Raw genomic sequence first — 24,977 nt, forward strand, 5'->3', positions numbered from 1 at the left:
CATGATGTAGCAGTAAAAATGAACATATACAAGCTTACAGAGCTTTTATCCTATGATCACAAACAGAAGGAGAGTGCTGTTTATCAGAGAAATACAAACCCATTAAAAAATACTTACATTAACTTCTTCCGGATCTATACTCACTTAGTAATATAGGTTTTAATGAACATATAAGAGCACAATTTATATATACCACATATCTTTTTCCATGTGTAAATTTTGTACTTATAGTTTTATTATTTCTGTAGAAAACATTTCCAGAACCTTGACTCTTAACATTTTATATAAAAATTTCAAAACATGTCTATGTTAATTCTTTCATTGACTTTTGCTTATAACTTTTATATTTTAAATGAGGTAATAAATCAAAAATTAAACTTAAATTAGCTATAATTATAAAAAGAACATTGTATTAAGTGATTAAGACCATTTAAATAAAGTGACTAAATGTCTCCTGAAAAGATAAAAAATGTACAAGACAGAAATTAATACTTGTTCAAGAAACCCCCCCAAAACAAAATAAAACTCTGAAAATATAGGCTCGAATGTTTTTATCTGCTTTCATAAAATGATCCAGTAATTCTAGCTGGGTGTAATAGGGCCCATTAATATTTGTCAAGTATGAATTACAGAAGTGCTCAGAACTAGTTGTTTTATTTAAAACATAGGCAATAATTACACTGTTTATATATGGGCAGACTGAGGTCTCACAGGATTAGTTTTAATGAAGAGATGAGTTGCTTTTAATTGCCTGCATGTGGTATTATTTTGCTAAAAGAATTTTGTTTTCTAGTGCTAAAGATGAAATATTAATTGTGCAAGTTATCTGTTCCTATCATTAAAAAAGTCAAGTTAATTCATTTAAATTCTTGAGTTTTAGGTAAAGGAAATCAGAGGCATCTCCTGACAAGCCCAGTAATCTCATCTTCACTAATGGAGAATAATAAAAATAATCAGTTTATTATTTAAAAGACATATGCCAATGGATAAAGTCATTAACAGATTCTGCATCACCAGGACTAGTCCATGTTACAAGTATGTTGGGAACAAAGCACAGAGAAGGAAGGAGAATGAAATAATCAAGGCAAAGAGTTTGATTCAGTTTAGAATCTGATGGCATAATGACAAATTTAAGAAAATACATTATAATTAAAAGTTAAAATAAGCCTCATTAATTGCTTTTGTCCAAACTTGAGTACAGCATAACTTTATGAGGACTACATTAGAAGAACTTCTAGTATCAATGCTTGTGAATGACAATTTTTTTTTTTTTTAAATAGAAAATATGCATCCAGTGGAGTTCCCATTGTGGCTCAGTGGTTAACGAATCCGACTAGGAACCATGAGGTTGCGGGTTTGATCCCTGACCTTGCTCAGTGGGTTAGGATCCAGTGTTGCTGTGAGCTATGGTGTGGGTTGCAGACACGGCTCAGATCCCGTGTTGCTGTGGCTCTGGCGTAGGCCGGTGGCTACAGCTCCAATTGGACCCCTAGCCTGGGAACCTCCATATGCCGCGGGAGCGGCTCAAGAAATGGCAAAAAAAAAAAAAAAAAGACAACAACAACAAAATGTGTGTGTGTGTGTGTGTGTGTATAAAATATGCATCCAGGGAGAGCCCACAATGAGGAGCAGAGCAGGGTTAGGATAAGCCTACAGTTCAGTGACCCAGTCCCATGTGTCAGGCTCAGCAGGGATCTCGGCAAAGTTACAAATGGGTCTTCCAGGGTTACTTGTGAACAGCTGAAACTTCAAGTAAATGTGTGATTTGTTGCTTATATGTCTTCAATGAAAAACTTTCACTGGCAGCAACACCTCTGGACCTTGTGCCTCAAGATTTTTCTTTTTAATATATTTTAACAAGTATATGATAATCCAGCTGGCTGCAGCGACTATGGAGATGCCTTAGTAGATTAAGCTTACTTATTTCTTGCCAGAACCATGCTTTTGGCATTGCAAATCATTTCTAAAAAAGTAAAAAACCCAAGAGTATGGAACTCTTGCCATCATGTGAGGTATAAGCAGTTACAACATCAGCTTACAACCAGAGTGCACCCTCCATCTGTGTCTTCTGCGCAGAGGCTGAGCATCAATAAGTACTTGCCTTTGCAGAATGGGATTATCAACAAACAAGGAAAAAAAAAAAACAAACAAGTGCTAAATCCACTTGGTAAATTCCTTATGAGTATGGTTATTTGTGAAAAAATACTAATAGAACTGTAAGAAAACAAAAAAAAAGTTCACTGTAGAATCTTGAAAACCATGAGATTATAGAAGTTCTTGTTGTGGCTCAGCAGGTTAAAGAATCCGGCTAGTATCCATGAAGATGTGGGTTCGATCCCTGGCCTCGCTCAGTGGGTTAAGGATCTGGTGTTGTGCAGCTTGCAGCATAGGTCACAGATGCAGCTCGGATCCTGTGTTGCTGTGGCTGTGGCGAAGGCCAGCATCTGCAGCTCTGATTTGACCTCTAGTCTGGGAACTTCCATATGCCACAGGTGCGGTCCTAAAAAAAGAGAGAGAGAGATCATAATATCTCATTTAAACCTTTTGTTCATGTAAACCCTCCAACTATCCTATCAGGCGGGTGGCAGGTAACATTCTTATTTTATAGAGTAAGAACCATTAAAAAAAAAAAAAGCAACTACCAAATGATCTTCTAAATCAAGCAGTGTAAAGGCATAAAAGGACACCAGAATGAAAACAAATTTCAAACCAATGAAAAAGAATTCTTGAAACTGTAAAATGATTATTATTCTTACCTCTAAACAAATCCTCATTCTAATGAAGTTTGGGATTTGAAGGTTTTATGCTTCTGTGGCATGAATTAGCAAAGTGAAATGCCACCTCTTTAGGGGTTCAGTGTCATCAGGCTGACAAAAGTACCAATTTGAAGTTCAAACTTCAAATTGAGGGCTCTGCCTCAGACGAATAATGTAAGATTTAGATTTCTTAAGAATTTTTTTTCATTAGAGTTGATTTACCATGTGTGTCAATTTCTGCTGTATAGCAAAGTGACTCAGTCACACACACACACACACACACACACACACACACATATACACACATTCTTTTTCCCATATTATCTTCCATCATGTTCTATCACAAGTGATTGAATATAGTTCCCAATGTTGTACAACAGGACCTCACTGCTTGTCCATTCTAAACGTCATAGTTTCCATCTATTAACCCCAAACTCCCAGTCCATGCCACTCTCTCCCCCTCCCCTTAGGCAGCTATAAGTCTGTCTCTATGTCTGTGAGTCTCTTTCTGTTTTGTAGACAGGTTCATTTGTACCACATTTTAGATTCCACATATAAGTGATACCATATTGTATTTGTCTTTCTGACTTATTTTACTTAGTATGAGAATCTCTGGTTGCATCCATGTTGCTGCAAAGGGCATTATTTCATTCTTTTTTTTTTTTTTTTACAGCTGAGTAGTATTCTACTGTGTATACAATAGCCAAGACATGGAAACAACCTAATTGTCCATTGACAAATGAATGGATTAAGAATGTTGTGGTACATACGGATTTCTTTTCTGTAATTGTTTTATGTCTTAAGAAATTATTACAACATCAAACAGTGGATTTACTTTATAAAACAATCTAATCATATGCTGTAGCGCTAAGGAGAAAAAACGTGAACACATTTTTTCTTACTTTTTGTAGAGACTATTCTATGGTTTCTCATAAAGCACGTCAAAAATAAAGCAATATAATTTTGAATTTAGGCTACCTTATTATGACTCTAGCCTCAGCTGTTAAAATTATTTTCAAATGTACTAACCAAGCAAATAAAAGACCAATCTTAGTCACTTAAATTCTTAGTGCTTTCGCCCGCATCTCTGATCTCACGGAAATATCTTCACATTTATGGGAGAAAAGTAGAAAAATAATGCTAGTCCTTCAGTAAATGGAGTAGGGCCATTTTAGATCAGCATTTCAGTTAAGACATTATCCCTCAGCTACCAGCCTCTGGGTAACTAGTTAAGGATTCTACTACGGTGGTGTATGGTATGTGTGACCTCGATCCTCTTTTGCAACTCACTTCTGTTCATCTTTTCAGACTTAGCTCAGTCTTTACCACCTATTCCAGAAGGGTTAAGACAATAATTCTTCTGAATATTCTTTGCATATCTTCCTTCCTACACATACCACAACTGTGCAGCTTTCTGTCCACTCTAACTGGACTGAAGTTTCTTAAAAGCAAGGACTATGCCTTATACATCTTAGTAACCCCAGCGCCAGAAGACAATATAATGTGAAAAAATTGACTGATGAATAATGGAAACTGTAAATAATCAAATGGAACCCCAAAGTTAAACAGTAGTTGGTAAGGGCCTTGAGGAATAAATAAACTCCCAGGGAGCAAGGCAGAAATGCATAAAGGAAAGTGGCCAGAGGACTGCACTTGCTGGGAAGAGAAATTCAGGCAACTCTAACTAATTTGCCATCGAATATAAACCTTTCCCCATTCATACACTTCATCTGAACAAGATCAAGTATAGATTCAGGATTACAATAGCCCAACTGTCACAGAGAACTGATCAACTGGACCTTTGAAATACACTTATAAAAGTGAGACTCGACATTGCTATTTTTAGAATTCTAGTTGGTTTTTATACATTAAAAAACCAGGAAATGAAATATGATTGGACAAAGCTTATATAATACTTTGTATTCTCCAAAGTAAAAGAATAAAAGCTATGGTTTTTAGTTTAATGGTTTTTTGTTTTTGTACACAGTTTCTAATGAACAAAGAGAAATATTTCACACCAGGTCTGGTACAGAAGCTTAGCTCTCTGAGTCATTTTAACTATAGCTGACATCACAGAAAAAATTTACCTGAGTTCACCTTTGGTTACTTCCTGTTACCTTGGCTAACTCCTCTAGCCACTTACAAAACAACAGCAAAAAAAAAAAAAAAAAAAAAAAAAAAAAAAAAGAAACACATAAAGCAGCTCATCATTAGTTACTCCTTGAGAACAATGACCTAAAGCACGTCTTCATCAATATAAGTACATTCTACCTTCATATGATGAAATAAGGCAAAATTCCTTCATGCATGAATCACTTGTTGTAGGGAGTAGTAGACAATGGTGCCACATAACTTTTATGAAGCACTTTCTCTTTTAATCATGTGATGACAGCCAGTTCTTATCCATACACACCCAATCTTAAAGTCTTTCGCTTTCAACTTAACTTGGGTGCAGGTGTTTCAAAATGCTTCATGACTGACAATACCACAGGTGTGCTGAACCAGAGAGTAAACAGTTCTTCACTGAAAGAGTGACTTGATGTTTTGAATACGCCCCATAGATCCTGAAATGACAGTTATTTTCCAATATGAAGTGAAAAAAGAAGAGGCAAATAAAAGTTTTTCCAAAGATAAGATATTGGTGTTAGAAATGCAGCCTCCGCCCGGTATGAAAGGTACCATCAAAAGTATCTCATAAGTATAGGAGTTAGTTATATCATTTCAAGGAAGTGTGTGTACGGTATGCATGTGCTTCTTGATCAATACAAGCACGTGACACTTTGGGTGGGAAGAAGCCTGTCACACAAAGATACCCACTTACAGCATCTGAAATCACCTAAGGGGCAGGTTTGTGGATTAAAGTTGTGAGTGGAAGTCACCTTGTATATTCTTTAGGAATGCATGGGCAGGTAGCGCAATTAAAAATTCAGGAGAGAAGAAAAAGCCTCACAAATCTGTGTGCCATTCCTGTGCAGAGCTACATTAAACTTGAATGTATTGCGATCTGGGTGTAGGAATGGCAAAAAAGCACAAAAGTTCCTTCTGCCAGAACATGTCAGCTCAAAGCACGTGACTACTTTTCAATTATACACCAGAATGTCACGGCCACCATTTTCATAAATTCAACAAGAAAAGCGGCCAGAATTATACAGGAACACTCAAATAACAACAGCTTAAGTTCACCTTCCTAAAGTCATGCCAGGGAATACTGTAAGAGTGTAGGTCTTGCATGTACGTGAGATTAGGTACTAAACACAAACCACAGGACAGAGTTAGAAGAAAGTAAACATTTCAGGATGTTATTTTAAACTAAACAAAAACAACAGGTTGAAAAGGTGAAAATGAAAATAAATGGTAGCATAAAGTGGAAAAACAAATGGATCAGGAGACAGAGACTTGAGTTCTAAAGCTACCTCTGCAATTAAGCAGCTAAGAGACCTTTAGCAAATCATCTAAAAACTAAGGGACTGACTAAAATAACCCTGAGGTCCAACAGGTATATGAATATTTAAGGATGTCAAATACAAAATTAACACCCAACCAGTTTCTTCCTGCTCTTCCTCCAGTAAGTTTTCCCCTCATCGTTCTGTGCTTTTGTTGACAATTGTGCTGCCAATTGGGAGATAGATTCTTCTAGCAGAACAGTTTTATTAAGGTTTAGAGTCTCATTGTGATGGTCTTACTCAAGAGTCAAGGATCTTATAAAGAGGTACATTTTGAATGACAATCTTTTGGAATGAAAAACATTAGATGTCAAAAAACATCTAAGAAATGTACAGTAAAAGAGTCATTTCAATATTAAACTTTAGCTTAAGTTTCAATTTACTCAATTGACAAAAGCATTTCTTTGATGTTCTTAATTTAAAAAATATTACAATGTACTCAAAAGGAGAGAAAGGTACAGTGCAGAGAAACAAAAACTGAAGGCCAGTGCTTGCAGCAGGGGAAGGTATGAGGCTTACTGGTCCCATCTCTGTCAGCAATAAAAATGATTAATCCCTTAATAATACTTCAAATGGAAAAACTAGCCTACATCCCCAAATCTTCAAGAACATAGCAAAACAGACATTAAATAGATTAAAAACCAACCAAACAAAAACCCCTTACAGCATGGAGAAAATGACCTGGAACAGTAAAACTATTCCTGAATCAATAAAAATTATTGGGAATATCCCAGTACAAATTTCTATAACTTGAGTTCAAAAATAAAAAGTTTACTTAATTATCTCTGTAAGGATAATGGAAATGGCAAATACTGACTGCCTCTGTAGAGGGAAAGTGAGTTAGGGTTTTGTGTGTAGGAGCTGAATAGAGACTTTCCACCAAGTTCCTTTATATACTCTTGGATTTTGGAACTATATAAATGTGTTGTCTATTGGGGAAAAATTAATTATTTAAGTAAAAATATATAAAAAACCTTGATAAACAGGACTTCATCAAAGTTAAATATTTTTTACTCTTCAAAAGAGATTGAAAAGTCCCAGACTAGAAGAAAATAATTACAAATCATGTCTGATAAAGGATTTGATCAAGAATATATAATTTCTCCCAAAACTCAGTAATAAGACAATCCATTAAAAAATAAGGATTTATTTACATAGACATCTCATCAAATATACCCATGAATAATAATAAGCACATGAAAATACTCAACACCATTAGCCATGAGAGAAATCCACCATTAGATACCACTCTATAACCACTAGGATGGCTCTAAGAAGACAAAACATACACACTGGGAAGGATATGAAGAAACTGGAATCCCCATACACTGCTGGTAGAACTGTAAAATGGTGTAGCCACTTAGAAAAGTTTAGTAGCCTCTTAAAAAATTAAACACAAACTTAGCATGTAACCTAGCCATTTCATTCCTAGGAATCTATCCAAGAAAAATGGAAATATATGCCCTGTATGTGATTGTTCATAGCTGTGTTATTCATAAAAGTGAAAAGGTGGAAATAACCCAAATATCCATCAATTGGTGAATAAACAAAATGTGATATAAACATACAATGGAATACTATTCAGCAACAAAAAGCAACAAACTACTAATTTACACTACAATATGAATGAAACCCAAAAACATTAAGTGAAAAAAAAAATCAGTTGCAATTTTGTATAATAATCCCTTTATGTGAAATATCCAAAAAAAAAAAAAAAAAAAAAAAGTAAATTACAGAGACAGAAAGTAGACCAGTAGGTGTCTACAATTGGCAGTAGGAGCCAACTAGTTACAAACAAGCACATGGGAACTTCTGAGGTGCTGGAAATATTCTAAAACTAGATTGTGGTGATGGCTGCACAATTTTCTAAATTTAATAAAAATAAAAACCACTGAATTATAAAAAAAATTATTTAACTCAACTCTTACTTGAAAATTAACAATAAAGATAGATTCAGATTCTAATCAACTTACTGTTAATCACACCATGATTCAAAGATCATAAATAATGTTTCAGATAACGACACAAAGAATTCAGTAACGGAAATAGTGAGTGAACATTTATCCTAGCATTATAGATACGAGAATGTGTAAGACAGCAACAAAAGCTCTGACTAGCATAGCTGAGCAGAGTGGTGACAAATGACACAGAGAGACCTTATAAATTTTGAGTAGTGGTCAATGATTTTTTTTTTCCGATCCCTTCTGGGTATTTTCTTCTCTTTTCTTTTCTTTGTCTTTTGTCTTTTTAGGGCCGCACCCATGGCATATGGAGGTTCCCAGGCTAGGGGTCTAATTGGAGCTACAGCTGCTGACCTATGCCACAGTCACAGCAACACCAGATCCAAGCCATGACTGCGACCTACACCACAGCTCGTGGCAACACCAGATCTTTAACTCACTGAGCAAGGCCAGGGATTGAACCCAAAACCACATGGTTCCTAGTGGATTCGTTAACAACTGCGCCGCCACAACGGGAACTCTCCTTTTGGGTATTTTAGATACCCTTTCCTCCCTTCCTATTGAGCTTCTGTGTATTTTCGAACTGCTAGATACACATAGGAATGCCAGGAAAGATAACTATATTTGATTAAGAAAAACAGTTGTATTCACTGGCTGAAAGATACACATTTCAAGCTCCATATTCTTTGTTCAGTCTTTACGGCTGGAATATTAACCTTCTTCCCAACCCTACTGTTTCTAATGCTACTTAATAGGCAAACCATTTCCATCGTTAACTACATGCTTCTTGAAATATGTGATATAGTAACAAGCCATGTAAATAATACTGCCGTTACCCCAACTTAGGGTATGTTAATATAAAACACAGCACTATCTATTGAAGTATTACCTTTATATTTATTAATGCCTTACCTCTTCCCATAAATGATGGCAAGTTTCAAGTTTTTTTCTATATAAGAAATACAAGTCTATTTATTATATTAACAAACAGTAACATACCACTGAAATTTCCCCTATAGCTTAATAACCAATAATAAGACAAGTCATTCAGTAATAGGGTGATGACCAAATTATAGTACACTGATATAAAGGACCGTGGTGTTCCTATTTAAAAAAAAATTTTTTTTAAATGACTAAAACTATGCTCATCTTATGTTAGGTGAAGAAAGCACCAGGACGTATAATTTTATATACACACACGCCTCTCAAAATATTCAAATGTGCACCTGCATGTGTGTGTCAAGAGTGGTCTCTACAGAATTTTCCCTCTAGTTTTCTGCATTTTTTTTTAGTGTTCCTTATGTTGCAATTAAGAAAAGAGAATTAAGCAATTTTAGCATTTGTTCTTTGCTTACAGAAAAATGATTTTAACCTAAGTTACAAAATGAGGACTACGAAACAGGACAAGTTCTTGACTGGACTTAAGAAATGTCAAAGCCTAGGAGAACAATTTGAGTAAAACATTAGAGAGTAGCCAAATATTCAAACAAAACATATATCAACTATTCAATATTTTAAACTGTAAAATATCAACCATAGGTAAGACTTTCTTCTTTTTTTTTAACTATCACTTATCCTTTTAGAATGAAGGAACACAATGCAAAATTAAAAACAATGTTTACAAGACTGAATTCACAAATGAAAGACTCAAGGCCCCAGAAATAAAGAGAATAATTTTAGAAGTGTATTTTAGTTTGCCAAAGAGAGTGAATTCCTTATTTTGTTAGTGTCAATAATTTATATTTTACATTTTTATTTTTTTTGCTTTTTAGGGCCGCACCCGGGGCATATGGAGGTTCTCAGGCTAGGGGATGAATCGGAGCTGCAGCTGCTGGCTTACACCACAGCCACAGCACTGCAGGAGCCGAGCCGCATCTGCGACTTACACAATAGCTCATGGCAACAACGGATCCTTAACCCAGTGAGCAAGATCAGGGATTGAACCCACAACCTTATGGTTATTAGTGGGATTCATTTCTGCTGTGCCATATCAGGAACTCCAATAATTTATAAAGTAATAAATTAAATATTAAGTGCTTCTGTTTCAAAAGATTTTTCCTTACAAGAAAATGAAAATATATTCCTGAAGTAACCAGTAAATGTTATTTATAAATACAGAATGCTTATATTACTTCAGCAACAAAGAGAAACAAAAGAATTATTTTAATGTTGCTGATTACATTACCTTCAGGAGCAACTGCAGAAGGACAGACTTCTTTAAGGAGATCTCCTAGTGTATGCAATTGTCCATCTGAAGCCACAGGACGAAAGAGCTTCTGAATGAAAGGCCGTTCAGTTGTTGTCTATTTGAAAAATGAAAAAAAAAAACCATTTCAAACATGTCTTTGTTGCTGTAAATTACAAATTAATAGATCAGAAATTTGAAGTGGCAACTGATGCCTCTGATACAGTGCAATTAGAAGGATGTAACATCACAAACGTGGTGTTATGGCCAGATATGCTTAACATAAACTCAAATAAATATAATCACAGGAAGCAGTAAGACAAATTCAGAACATGTGGCATTCTAAAGACAACTGGCCCAAACACTTCAAAAAAGTCAAAGGCAGGAGTTCCTGCTGTGGCTCAGTGGTTAACGAATCTGACTAGGAACCATGAGGTTGCAGGTTCAATCCTGGCCTCGCCCAGTAGGTTAAGAATGCAGAGTTGCCACGAGCTGTGGTGTAGGTCAAAGATGAGGCTCCGATCCCACATTGCTGTGGCGTAGGCTGTCAGCTACAGCCCCGATTAGACCCCCAGCCTGGGAACTTTCATATGCCACGGGGGCGGCCCTAGAAAAGACCAAAAAAAAAAAAAAAAAAAGTGGAAGGCATTAAAAAAAATAAAAATAATATCAGGAGTTCCATTTGTGGCTCAGTGATTAATGATCCTGATTAGGATCCATGACGATGGAGTTCGATCCCTGGTCTCATTCAGTGGGTTAAGGATCCAGCATTGCCATGAGCTGTGGTGTAGGTCGCAGATGCAGCTTGGATCTGGTGTGGCTGTGGCTGTGGCGTAGGCAGGCAATTGCAGCTCTGATTCGATCCGTAGCCTGGGAATTTCTGCATACTGTGGGTGTGGCCCTAAAAAGCAAGCAAACAAACAAAAAAACCCCAAAAAGATTAAAAGAGGCTGACCAGATACAACAATTAAATACAAATCATAAACTCTGACTGAATACTGGATTGGAGAGATTTAAAAAGATTAAAGATACTTTTGGAATAGGTGGGAAAATATGAAATCAATATTAGACAAATATTATTAAATTAATGTCAAATTTCTTAGGTGTGATAATGTTTGTAAGGACAATATCCTTACTGTTAAAAAATTCATGATCAGGTATTTAGGAATAAGGTACCACCATGTCTGAAACTTACCTTTAAATGGGGGAGAAAGATAGGATAGTGGCAGGAGGGACAGTGTGTATGTGTACAAAGAGAGATGCGAATGTGGAAAAATGTTAATTCACTTGGTGAATCCAGATGAAGGGTATTATATGGTCTTGGTAGTTTCATTATTTCAACTTTCCTATAGGTTCAATAAATTTCAAAATAGTAGGTACAGCATTTCTTCTGACAATTGTTATTAGCACTATGTCATAATTTACTGCTAATAATCAAGGACAAGTTTTTTGTTTTTAAGTCACAGAGGTATATATACCTCAACTTCTTCAACATAACTTTTAACAGATTTGGTAAAAAATAATCTGATTTTTAAGTGCAGACATAAATTAAAATCTAAGAAAAGACAGATGTGGTACCAGCATGTGAGTACCCTTCCTGGCTTTATACTGTGCATTCAGTGAATACATAATAAATGTTAAAAATGGCATTACAAAAAAAAAATGGTATTATGATAATACAGTTGAGAGTATGTGAAAAGTATAAAAAACCATTAAGTTTTGCTAATTAATATGTGCTGACTATAATGCAATTCGCCGTACTAACTGAACTAACTTTTTTTAAACTATGACTAATATCCTTCAACTTATGAAGCTCATACTTTCCCCACAAGATGAAAATGAGAACTATTTCATGCACAATCAAGAATTAAAGATAATAGGAGTTCCCATCATGGCGCAGTGGTTAACGAATCCGACTAGGAACCATGAGGTTGCGGGTTCCATCCCTGCCCTTGCTCAGTGGGTTAAGGATCTGGCGTTGCCATGAGCTGTGGTGTAGGTTGCAGACGCGGCTCGGATCCCGCGTTGCTGTGGCTCTGGCGCAGGCCGGTGGCTACAGCTCCGATTCAACCCCTAGCCTGGGAACCTCCATATGCCGCGGGAGCGGCCCAAGAAATAGCAACAACAACAACAACAAAAAGACAAAAAGACAAAAAAAAAAAAAAGAACTAAAGATAATAAAGGTTAGAGGAGTTTAGAGTAAAAAGAAATGAATAGGGAACTGTGGTAATAATTTAAAATAGCCACCAACCACTTAGGGCTTTCTATCTTCCAGGCAATGAAAAGGCTTTTAAGACTTTTAGCAAAGGAAGTGATGTGATGAAAGGGGCTTTTTTGAAAGCTAATGGGAAGCTGCACTGTGTACAATGACTTGGTTAAGACTTTACACCAGGATGACCAGTGAGGGGCTGTCTGAATAATGCAAATCTATGTGATGACAACTGGGACCCTGTCAGTAGAAAGGGAGGTGCAGGACTGTACTCCCAATTACAAAATGTTAAAATGTTACCATCCATAGTCTGATCTGAAAACACTAAGGTTTTCAGCAAAGTTAAATAAATCTTCTCAAGATCCATTTTGCCTCCTATTTAGTGACAGAATTGTGAAGTGGCTTAGCTATAATAATATGTAATATAATAACTTGAAAATAATATGCTAAACAGGAAAGGCCAAGTAGTCTTAACTACATATTAAAAATGAGAAATTCTCCTCTATTCCCATTCCTAGGAAAAATGGTCTATAATTTCTCTTTTTTCAACTCTCCCCCAATTCAGAGCAGTTAAAATAAAGGTGTAACTTCAGCAACCTTTATAATGTTATTTGCTTGGGAAGGGGAAAGCCACATACTATTAACAAGTTCTAAGTAAATTCTGTAGAATGTCAACCAAGAAAACACTCATCAAAGTAAACTGTACTTTCTCATATAACAAAAACCTTAATTAAAAGACAAAGACTCAAAATACTCCAATCAAAAATTTAATAAATATTTTCTGTCTAACATTTGAGTGCTTTTAAAAACTTATATTCTCATTCTTCACAATTTATTATGCTAGAAAATAGCTATTAAATGCTCGAGTAAGTTATATCAAAGATTATGGGAAATACTCAACTCTGCGAGTTACTTATTTTAAAACAAAAGTCCCCCAACAGACAGAACATGAATTCAAGTACTGTACAGAGGTTCTCAAAGTCAATGGGAATGAAGGGTAAATTTACGCACATTTCTTAACATCTCTCTTTACACCTAAATTGGAGTTCAGCAGGGAAGACTAAATTATGCTAAAAGTATCTAAAAGTTATCTTTCTTTAGAATACAGTGAGAATTTTAAAAATACAAAAACTCCATGAACATTAGTTCTTTTAAACTCTGATTTAGTGTACATGAAACCAGATAATTCTAACAATATCCATAGTGATCTGAATCTTAGACTGACAGACAAGGAAGCCACTATTACAGGACTACCCACAACACTTAATCTAGCCATATAGTTCTAAATATGCAAACTATTTCAGGGACTTCCAAGAAACTGTATTACTTTATCATGAGAAATAATATGACTTGGTAAAGTCATCTTTGAAACTGTTCTTGTTAGTGTTTAAGCTATCTATATATGTTACTCATTTCTTAAACACACCAAATGGAATATAAAATTAAGGTGCTTCCGGGTGGCTATTCCCCATTCGTTCTATATGCACTCTCACCACTGTAACAATAATTTTTTCCTATGTGGAAAAGTTTTGCTGTTGATTCACCTTGGAGATACACTGAACAGAAGCAGAGGAACCACATTTGTAAAAAAAATTTAAGTTAAATTTGTAAAATTTTAGTGTATCAAGTTTGCATATGTATGCATGAGTATAAATGGAGGTAACATTTATACTGCAGACTTTCTGAGAAAATAAAATACATGCTCAGTACAATCACTGTACACACAACCACCTAAACATGCACTAAAATACACACCATCACCTCCACCACCACCATGATCAACAGTTTTGGAGCACTGTTCATGAATATTTTAACTTAACATTATCCCAATTTAGTAAAGTTTTTTATTTCCTTTCATTTTTCAATCATTTTCTTTAAGCTCCCTTGTCTAGATGCTTAAAAGGCCTGGAATTACAAAATTCAGCTTATGTTGTAATGTTTATTTACATAGCAAAGTAAAGAAATCAAAATCACGTTAGGACTAAATTCAAAACTAATCTAGAACTTAATACCAAAACCAAGCTCCATAAAAGGAAGTATTGATAAACTGGACCCTCATCAAAATAAAACTTTTGCTCTGCAAAAGATTCTGTGAAGAAGATGAAAAGACAAGACTGAAAGAGAGTACCTGTAAGGCTACATATTCCACAAAGGTCTTGTATCCACAATACAAAAGAAGAAGGGGAAAGCCACATACTATTAACAAGTTCTAAGTAAATTCTGTAGAATGTCAACCAAGAAAACGCTCATCAAAGTAAACTGTACTTTCTCATATAACAAAAATCTTAATTGAAAGACAAAGACTCAAAATACTCCAATCAAAAATTTAATAAATATTTTCTGTCTAACCCAACAATTAAAAAATGCCAAGAATTCAATTAGAAAATAAGCAAAACCCAACAATTAAAAAATGCCAAGAATTCAATTAGAAAATAAGCAAAACCCAACAATTAAAAAATGCCAAGAATTCAATTAGAAAATAAGCAAAAGACACCAAAAGACATTTCACCAAAGAGGATATACGCATGGCAAATAAGCACATGAAAAGATGCTTGACACATCATTAGAAATTAATGAAATGCAAATTAAAATCATAATACAACATCACTACATGCCTACTAGAATGTCTAAGATAAAAAATACGCTGGTGAGGATATGGAGAAACTAGATCACTCATACATTGCTGGTGCAAACGTAAAATTGTTCAGCTCTTCTGGAAAAAGAGTAAGGTAGTTTCTTACAAAACTAAACATACATTTACCATATGACCCAGCAACTGTATTCTTGAGTTCTCAAAGAAATGCAAACTTATGTTCTCAAAAAAAAACTATACACAAATATTCACAGCAAAAACAATCCCGATGGTTAAACTGTCTGTAGTATATCTATACCTCAGAATACTACTCAGTAATTTAAAAACTTATTAGGAGTTCCCATCGTGGCTCAGTGGTTAACGAACCGACTGACATCCATGAAGACCATGAAGATACAGATTCCATCCCTGTCCTTGCTCAGTGGGTTAAGGATCCCGCGCTGCTGTGAGTTGTGGTGCAGGTCGCAGACGAGGCTTGGATCCTGAGTTGCTGTGGCTGTGACATAGGCCAGCAGCTACAGCTCCAATTCAACCCCTACCTAGCCTGGGAACCTCCATATGCTACAGGTGCAGCCCCCAAAGACAAACAACAACCAAAAAAAACTTATTAATATATGCAACGAATTGCATGGAGCTCAAGGGAATTACATTTCATGAAAAAGGCCAATCTTAAAAGGTTACCTACTATGAGCTCCTTTTAGTTACATAACATTCATAAAATGACAACATTTTAGAAATGAAGAACAAATTAGCAGTTGTCAGAAGTCAGGAAAAGGGGGAAGTGAGGTAAGTGGCTGAGCTATAATAGGGTAGCCTTTGTGTTAAAACAACACTAATGAAATATGAATACGGTTTCTGGGTTGTATGTCACTTTCCTGGTTATATATTGTACTAATGGTACAGAAGATGCCACCAATGGGGAAAACTGGGTGAAGGATATAAAGGTCTTCCTGTATCATTTGTTACAACTGTGTGAAGATTATGAATGTTAATTCATGTAAAGCATTTAGAACAATGCCTAGTGCAATGGTAACTGCTCAGTAAGTGCAGTTTCTATTCTTATTAAATGTGACTTGACATTCAACAGAAAATTATTAAATACTAATATGTATTTTGTATTGAGTTGTAATACAAAATACAGATGATAAGATATACCAATGTTGTTGCCTTGTTTTGGTCATATGTGTTGTATGAATGTAATAGTTGGTTTGTTAAAAAGGACAAATTACAGCTAGAAAGGTATACATCTGGCTCACTGACCATGGAGACAATGACTGTAAAGAGGAGGAAGAATCACATCCAATAAATAGGAAAGGGAAATTTTATTCACTGAAACTGATTAAAAGTTATAAAAAAAAAGTTATAAAACGAAAAAACAAAAAAAACCAAAATGGAGTTTCTGTTGTGGCTCAGCTGACTAAGAGGATGCAGGCTTGATCCCTGGCCCGGCTCAGTGGATTAAGGATCCCAAGTTGCCGTGAGCTGCAGTGTAGATCACAGACAATGCTTGGATCTGGTGTTTCTGTGGCTATGGAGTAGACCAGCAGCTGTAGCTCTCATTTTTAGACCTTGAGCCTGGGAACTTCCATATGGTACAGGTGCAACCCTAAAAAGCAAATAAATAAATAAATAAATAAATTTAATTAAAAAGTTATGACCCCCCCCCAAATTCAGAAAGGATACAGCCTAAAAGATGTACAGTAGATGCACAATGACACTTGTTTGTGAAACTTACATATGCCCTTACTTAAAAGGCTAGGGGTAGGGAGTTGAGGGATGAGGTGGATCTTTTACTGCCACAGCAGGAAGTACCTGAAGATGACAAGGGGCCTGTTTGATTTGGTCCAATAGCTTGGACAGAATCATCTGAATACAAGTACCCAGGTTTGGGATCTCTGATCTGACTCGTCCTAAATCAAATCCATACTTGGTCCAGTGAGCCTCAGACTAGTACTCTGTTCTCCTTGGTTGGGCTAACGAAACAAATACTATGTTGACACATTAGATATGTTGTATTTCTCCAGGTACAGCAACAGACTTTGATATCATCAGCTACTTTGTGTGTGTGTGTGCTTTGCTTTAAGTCCTACAAAAAAAAGTTAGATGATTGGTTTACTATATTTGTAAATAAAATTAGATTTACAAGAGTTCCTGACGTATAGCAAAGGATTTCACTTGTTAGGTTTATAGATTTTTTTTTTTAAATTGGCTATACTGAACTATAACTGGAATTAGCAATGCCTATTTATTAATATAGAATGTAATTAGGTTTATTTCATTAGCTATATAGGTAGTATGATGTGTTTTGGGAGAATTAAATCTGAAAAAGGGATAAATTATAAAAAAAAATCAAGAAATAAAAAAGCTCTCATTTTTATTTGTCATTATTCATAGCTAACATAAATTGAACTGAAGGCATCAGAAAAACTAGATTTTATAATACACAAGTCTAATAAAACACAAATAACTGTAAAGCTATTTCCAATATTAAAAATCCCACTAACAATTACTGTGGCCCTCAAAATCAGTGTACTTTCACTTGATTCAACTTAAAAATAACTAAATTTATATATTTTAAAAGCTTTACTAGTAAGTAGTAAAGGCTTCATTATAACCAAATGGTAACAATGATGAACACCAATAAAACTTTTCTTAACGTCATTAGTAAAAAACCACAATGTAATATTTCACTTTCGAGTATCACGTGGCCAGTGATATTTCAGCTGACAGGCATTACAAGGATTTAAAGATAAATAAATTGCAACGAAGAATATTACATTTATTTCCCGCCTATGTTAAAAGAAAAAGATTTGAGGTTGCTTATAACAAAAGCATGTATATAGTAACAACAAAAACTATTAACACATCTTTTTCTTGGATAGAATTATCCCATCTCTTATATGTGGAATCTGAAAAACAAAACAAAACAAAACCCAACCAACCAACAAATCAAGCAAACCAAGCTCACTGATACAGAGCATCTGCTGGTTGCCAGACTTTGGGAGTAGAGTGTGGAAGAAATGGGTGAACTATTTTTGCTTCTGATTTATGTAAACTGAATGAGGGGTGGGAAGACTAATCTTGCTGCAATCTATAATATAAATAAAAATTGGAAGAGATTAGAGAACTGTTTGTTTGCATGAGAAATAATGAGGATATGAGCTTGAATTGTGCCAAAGAAAATGAAGAGAGTGGATATGAGGGATATGGATAAACTGTGTGATCTGCAAATAGATTTGTTTCATTAATTCATTTGTTTATTCTTACTTTAATTCATCTCTTTTATTGTATTAGGCAGTTGCTGAAGGTATTCAGCAAAAAAAATGAGCAGTTTCTGCCTTCACAAAGCTCTCTGATCAGTCCTGAGTAGCTTCTTTAATCTAGTAAAACCTGCCCTCTAAGAGTGCGCTCAGCCTCCTTCCAGAACCACTCACCCCAATCCTTTCAAATTCTGCTTCCTAGCCTGTTCCCAGTTTCTGATCACATCTTCTCTTCCTGATTCCACTTCGCCCCACTGGCAGCTCTCATTTCTGGCCTCACTTCTTAGATTCACTTCCTTCTTCCTATTTTGAGAGTTAGGCTGATTTCATGTGCTTTGGGTAAATTCCTATGGTCTTGGCAACTAGACACAGTCCTTATGCTGGCGTGCCACCCCCGCCACCAAACAATCCAGATCCTGACAGTCAAGAGTCCAGCCATAACAAAACCAAACAAAAAAGAATTATCCCAATAGCTGTACCCAGGTCTAGGATCTCTAGCAACCAGTGGGCAGGGGCAAATTTATCAGAAATCTTCATTCATTAAACATTTATTGAGCACTTACCAAGGTATTACCTGTGCCGATGGATACAAAAATGAACAATGGATGCATAAACAAATAATTTTAAGACCCTGTTAAGTAGTAACAGAAATACGCACAAAGCACTGTGAAAAAATTTAAACTCCCAAGCACAAACTATAACTCTGGATTTTCTGGCAGCTAGAGTAAACAAGTAAACAAACCCTATAACTGGTTACATAATTTCATTTTATAAGTGTGGAAATTATACCAATAGGTACAATGTATTAAAATAAAATTGAACAGAATTTTCAAAGATGAAAACAAAGAAGAGAATATAGGTCAAGCTTCAAACTTGAAATACATTATATATATATATAAATATATTTTTGAATACAGAAAGAGATAAGGCCATTTCAGGCAGAGTACAGCACCAATTCTTCCCTTTCATATATGCCCCTGCCCACTAAAGTATTCAGAGGCAGATGGAATAAAACAGTACCTTTGAGATTGGTGAATAAAGGGAGAAAAATGAGCTATGAATTTAGCATATAAAGCTTGGAATATCAAATGCAGTGGAATTAGCCAAGGCTTAGTTGGAATTGCAACTCCCAACACAACTGATTATGTTCCCATGGCAAATTATATCAATCTTCGGGAGTCTGTATCTAAATCTAAAAAATGGAAATAATATATACTTTTGAATCACTGCTGTAACAGTTAAATAAAATGAAATACATAGAACACCTAATACAACAGGTGCTTAACAAGGATTAGTTCTTTTCATTCCTCCCTTTAAAAACACGGTTAAATGTGAAGCCAAAGAAAGGTAACACTATTTAGTCTTTATAGAGCCAAGAATGTAGAGAATAAAAAATAATTGGTCTTCAACCATCAGTTCTCTTTGAAGTTTTCTTAATTAGAATAAATATGTGGCACAAAGAAAAAGAAAATAGGGGTTTACACAGGATATGCTGCCAGACCTTACCAACAATGACACATGATATGTGCTTCAAATTGTCACATGCATATTTGGCCTAAGATATATTCATGCATGTCAAATTTTGCATCACATGCTTTTCAAAAGAAGCCTCATGTTAAAATTAGCTTAAGAATATACACAATTACAATACCTCATTAAGTAAAAAGAACAGACCATTTTCAAATGAATGCTTTTAGACCTTTACAGTAAACAGTCTTTTTGGTGGTAGGAAGTGGGGGGACAGAGAGGCCGGCAGGAGGGGGGACTCTGTGCCACTTAATCAGACTACTTTTATCCTTTATGTAGGGAAATAGAAGACTTGAAAATAAGCACTTTCTGTAGTTATGCTACCAGAGTCCACTTTTAATATTCCCAACAACTCCAAAAAATAATAATTAACATTTGAAAAGCTGTCATTATTATAGTCAGGGACACTTAATCCTCAAAGCAGCAGTGTCTTAATTGAGACTATGATTAAATGAAAGCACCCATCAGAATTATATCCACACATGTGGTTTGAAGTTTATGTTTTGTCTTATTTAAAATGTTATATTTATAATAATTCTGTCTAGACAATGTCAAATGTATTTTACCGCATAAACAGTTAAGGCAAATTTATTTCAAATACAGGTGTTTTTCTCATATCCTTTCACTGAATAAAATGTGTTATAAGGAAGTACTATGGAATTCCCTCTTACTCAAGATTGAGGTCAATTTGATACTGTTTATGAGCAATTTATAAAATAAATTATATTGCTTTAAATTTTTTTTATTTTAAATAATTAGTACAGTGCAAATGAGTCGCTTCCTATAAGAGTGCTAGGCCTGATGTGTTTAGTAATAATTATCTTACTTCTACGGTTTCTCCTGAAAGACCTCAAAACCATACCCAGGGAATCACAGTTAAATTATGAGCTTTAAAATATTTTTGCTAGTTTTATCCAAAACCATACTAAAAAAGCAGGCTACTACAAGAGTAATTAATATACTGTTTTTGACTGAAGAATCAAAGTACACTTTTATATAAGGCTTATATCTATCTTTGCAGTGTATTTACATAAAATAACTGCAGCACTTTTAATTTGGACAAACATAGAAATCAAAGCTACAAGAAGAAATATCTGAGTAAAAGAGGTTATGCTGACTTCAGAATTGAAATTCTGTTCTCTTGATGTCCAGTCAAATGTCTTATCCACCAGAAAAGTGTTTCTAAACTTGGGCCAGGAGCTAGTGAAGCTCTACCAGACTCTCAGCTTTTTGAGCAAGATTCGTAGGTTTTACAGTGAATGCTAAATAAAGCTTATAATATGGGCATGTTGATATCTTTGTTTCCGACACAAATAATTTAAAAAATTGATCCCACTGAAGTATCATCAAAAGCAGATTTCATAAAGTTTTGTGAAGTTTATACACATAGCAAATAAAAACAAATAACAAATATTTTTCAGGTCTCACTGTTGACTACTCTAAAGACTATGTGAAGAAAAACCCATGTAGTAAAACTATAAAACTCTTAGAAGGAAATCTTTATGGAAAATATTTAAGGAAATCTCAGATTTAGCAAGACAATCCAAAAGCACAAGCAACCAAAGGAAAAATAAGCAGAATTTAATCAAAATGAAAAATCTCTAAGAGTTCCTTTGTGGCTCAGTGGATTAAAGATCCAGTGTTGTCACTGCTATGGCTCTGGTTATAACTGTTGCATGGATTTGATCTCTGGCCCAGGAACCTATGCATGCTGCAGGCATGGCCAAAAAAATAAAATAAAAATCTCTGTTCTTCAAAGGGCACTATCAAGAAAATGAAAAAAAAAAAAACTATAGGATGGGAGAAAATATCTGCAAATCATATATCTGATTGGGGATTAGTGTCCAGAAGACATAAAGAGCTCTTACAACTCTATAATAAAAAGCAACCCAATTAAAAAAGAGCAAAGGATTTGAAGATACTTCTCCTAAGATGATACATGAATGGCCAGTAAACATATGAAAAGACGTTTAACATCAAATCCCACACACTGCTGGTGAAATGCAAAATGGTATAGTTGCTTTGGAAAAGAGTCTGACAGATCCTCAAAAGACCAAATGTAATTACCACAGAACCCAGCAATTTCACTCCTAAATATCTACCCAAAAGAACTGAAAGTATATGTACAAAAAACTCGCATGCTAATGTTCACAGCAGCATTTATTCATTATAGCCAAAAGGCAGAAACAATCCAAATATCCAGCAACTGGTGAAGAGAGGAACAAAATGTCATACCTCCAAACAGTGGAATGTTACTTGGCTATAAAAAGGAACGTACTGAAACATGCTATAATATTGATGAACAATGGAAATATAACGAAAGTGAAAGAAGCCAGACACAAAGGTCATGTATTTTGAGATCCCATTTACACAAAAGTTCAGAATAGGCAAATCCAGGGTGGGGGGGAGGGGGGGAGGGAGAGAGAGAGAGAGATTACTGGTTGCCATGAACTGGAGGGAAGTGGTTGCCATGGGCTGGAAGGAAAGAGGAATGACTGCTAATGGTGTATGAGGTCTTTATGGGGTGATAATCATGTTTTGAAATTACATATTAGTAATGGTTGCACCAACTTTGTGACTATTCTAAAAAAAATCAATGAATAGCATACTTTAAAAGGGTAAACTTTATATTTCAATAAAGCTGTTATGGGGTTCCCGTTGTGGCACAGTGGTTAATGGATCCGACTAGGAACTATGAGGTTGTGGGTTCGATCCCTGCCCTTGCTCAGTGGGTTAACGATCCGGCGCTGCTGTGAGCTGTGGTGTAGGTTGCAGACGCGGCTCAGATCCCGTGTTGTTGTGGCTCTGGCGTAGGCTGGCAGCCACAGCTCCGATTTGACGCCTAGCCTGGGAACCTCCATATGCCGCGGGAGCGGCCCAAGAAATGGCAAAAATGACCAAAAAAAATGACCAAAAAAAAAAAATCTGTTATTAAAAAAAAACAATTTAAAAAGTCCTCAAATGGGTAGGTAGTGGGGGGGGGGTCCTTCCAGGGTGATAACCCAGATTCACCATAGTTTGATTTATAACTATTCATCACACCATGTTTGTTTCATTAGTTTTTAAAAAATAATTTCATTCCCCCAATTTAAGAATGTTAACGGTCAAGAGCCCCCAAACAATATAGATCAGAGAAATATCCCTGACCTCATCAATTCAGAAAAATTACAGATTTTTCTTTAAAAAGTTGTATAGCATCATGTAAATTTTACAGTTGTCTGTAGTAATTTAAATAACCTTTCCTTAATTGTTTAACTCATTTAAAATTCATGTTCTGATACTTAAAGCGAAGCCCAAAAGTTCTGAAATTATAAAATCTAGTTTAAAGGGGTGTGTGTGAAGGTTTACTAAAATAGACTCAGAATTTAATAAGAGGTTATGTAAAATAAAATTAATCTATCTTACCAAATACAGTGCCTGGATCATAAAAAATGATTAACTGATAAACTGCTCCCCAGCTTACAGACCTATGCCTACTCTTTCTGAGCTTTCCGAGAACCTTCAGCACCAGTCAGACGAGCAAAGGAACTCTTCATCTTACCTACTTGATTCCTAATAGCTTGGAACCTCCGATTCCAACCTACACTGCTGCAACCTGAATGGAGACAAGGGGCTCTTCTTATAGATTCCTGATTAAGATTGTGGAATGATAAAGGAACGATACTCTAAATGTAGGTCAGGGTTTACAGTACTGATATCATATAATTTAATTATTAATATATGACCTATTCTTGGAAATTTTTTTTTTTTTTTTTACTTAAGATACAAGTCTCTATTTCCTTTACAAATTCAGAGTTTTGGAACACAGTATATGAAGAGTGGAATGACTACAGAATACAAAGTAGGCTGATGTATCCCAACAGAATTTTAGTTCAAGATAACAATCTAATACTACCAATTCAGTAGGTCAAAATTACAGGTTTTCTTTCTAAATTTTACAACAGCATAAACATTTTGTTATTTAGTACACTGAAGTAGCGATTTTTTTAAAAAAGAGGGTTCTACAAGGACCACAGACATCAAAGATGAATTCTTGTGTAACTTAAGTGACAGTTTACCCATCTGAGAAATGGAAGACTGTGATGAGGCCAAAGAGGTTACATTGTGGTTAAAAGCTATTATCACTGCACTTATTGGGGAACCAGGTCTTAAAAGACGACACACTTGGCTTCATGAATAGTTATCAGCTGAACTACAAAACGAGTGAAAGACTGTAGTATTTCAACTTTAAATGTAATTCTTTATTTAAGGAATTTTATTGTTCCAAAAGCAGATCATATGGCCCAGAATTAATTACTGTTAAAGGAAACTTTTTTTTTTTTAACACAGAACATGAATTATGACAATATTTAATGCAGATGTTGTTAAAACAGTCCAAAGTTATAAAACTATTCAATGATATGTGGTATGGCTTAGGAAGGCATAGAAGTAAAGTTTTTAAAACGATAATGTGTTAGGTAAAGCAAATTTGTTAGTTCTACTCCATTAAGGATTCCTTAAGCAATGTAAAAACCAGAGTTCAAGTTACACTTTGATGTGTAGATCCTTTTGAAAGCTACTCTACCCTGTTTTATATGAAGCATCTGTAGCTAAAATGAACACCTAGTGAAGAGTACGGATGCTGCATTACATAAGCAGACGTCAGAACTGTCCCAAGCTGATTTTAAGTTACTTTAAACATGTATGCAGAGTCAGAAATTAGCTATGGCTTACTTCTTAGAAGTAACAGATAATTACCTTCATCATGATGAAAAGGATTTTAAATGTAAGCTAATAGAGGTATTTTTTCCTTTAGTAAAGCTCTCCTTTTAAAAGTAAACTTCAAAACTTTAATTAAAAAAGGAAATGCTTTATTACCTAGTAAAAACTTTTCAGGTTAGTGAGGCAGAGAAAAGGAAGGACTCTGTAAAAGAAGGTGGGACAGGAAGATGAAGAAAACGAAAAACAGAGGAAAAGAAAAGAGAAAATGGAAGGAAAGACTAAAAGGACAGAAGTGCCTATAGAAACACATTATTTTGTTTCAAATTTTAAACTAGCTGGAGA

General features: G+C 35.1%; 1 protein-coding gene across 5 annotated transcripts in view; it reads right to left on the reverse strand.

Annotated features, from left to right (window-relative positions):
* The window catches only part of ATG5 (autophagy related 5), a 176,453-nt gene that overhangs the window by 68,101 nt on the left and 83,375 nt on the right, over nucleotides 1–24,977 (reverse strand). For 4 of the 5 annotated variants that reach the window (XM_021090470.1, XM_021090498.1, XM_021090478.1 and 1 more), the window contains one exon: nucleotides 10,346–10,463. In XM_021090470.1, coding sequence (XP_020946129.1) covers nucleotides 10,346–10,463 — 118 coding nt within the window. Of the gene's footprint in view, nucleotides 1–3,406; nucleotides 5,321–10,345; nucleotides 10,464–24,977 lie in introns of those variants that run through there. The other variant, XM_021090485.1, reaches the window with a different exon arrangement.

This window comes from Sus scrofa, chromosome 1 (genome assembly GCF_000003025.6).
Source record: "Sus scrofa isolate TJ Tabasco breed Duroc chromosome 1, Sscrofa11.1, whole genome shotgun sequence".
In the NCBI taxonomy this organism is placed as follows: domain Eukaryota; kingdom Metazoa; phylum Chordata; class Mammalia; order Artiodactyla; family Suidae; genus Sus; species Sus scrofa.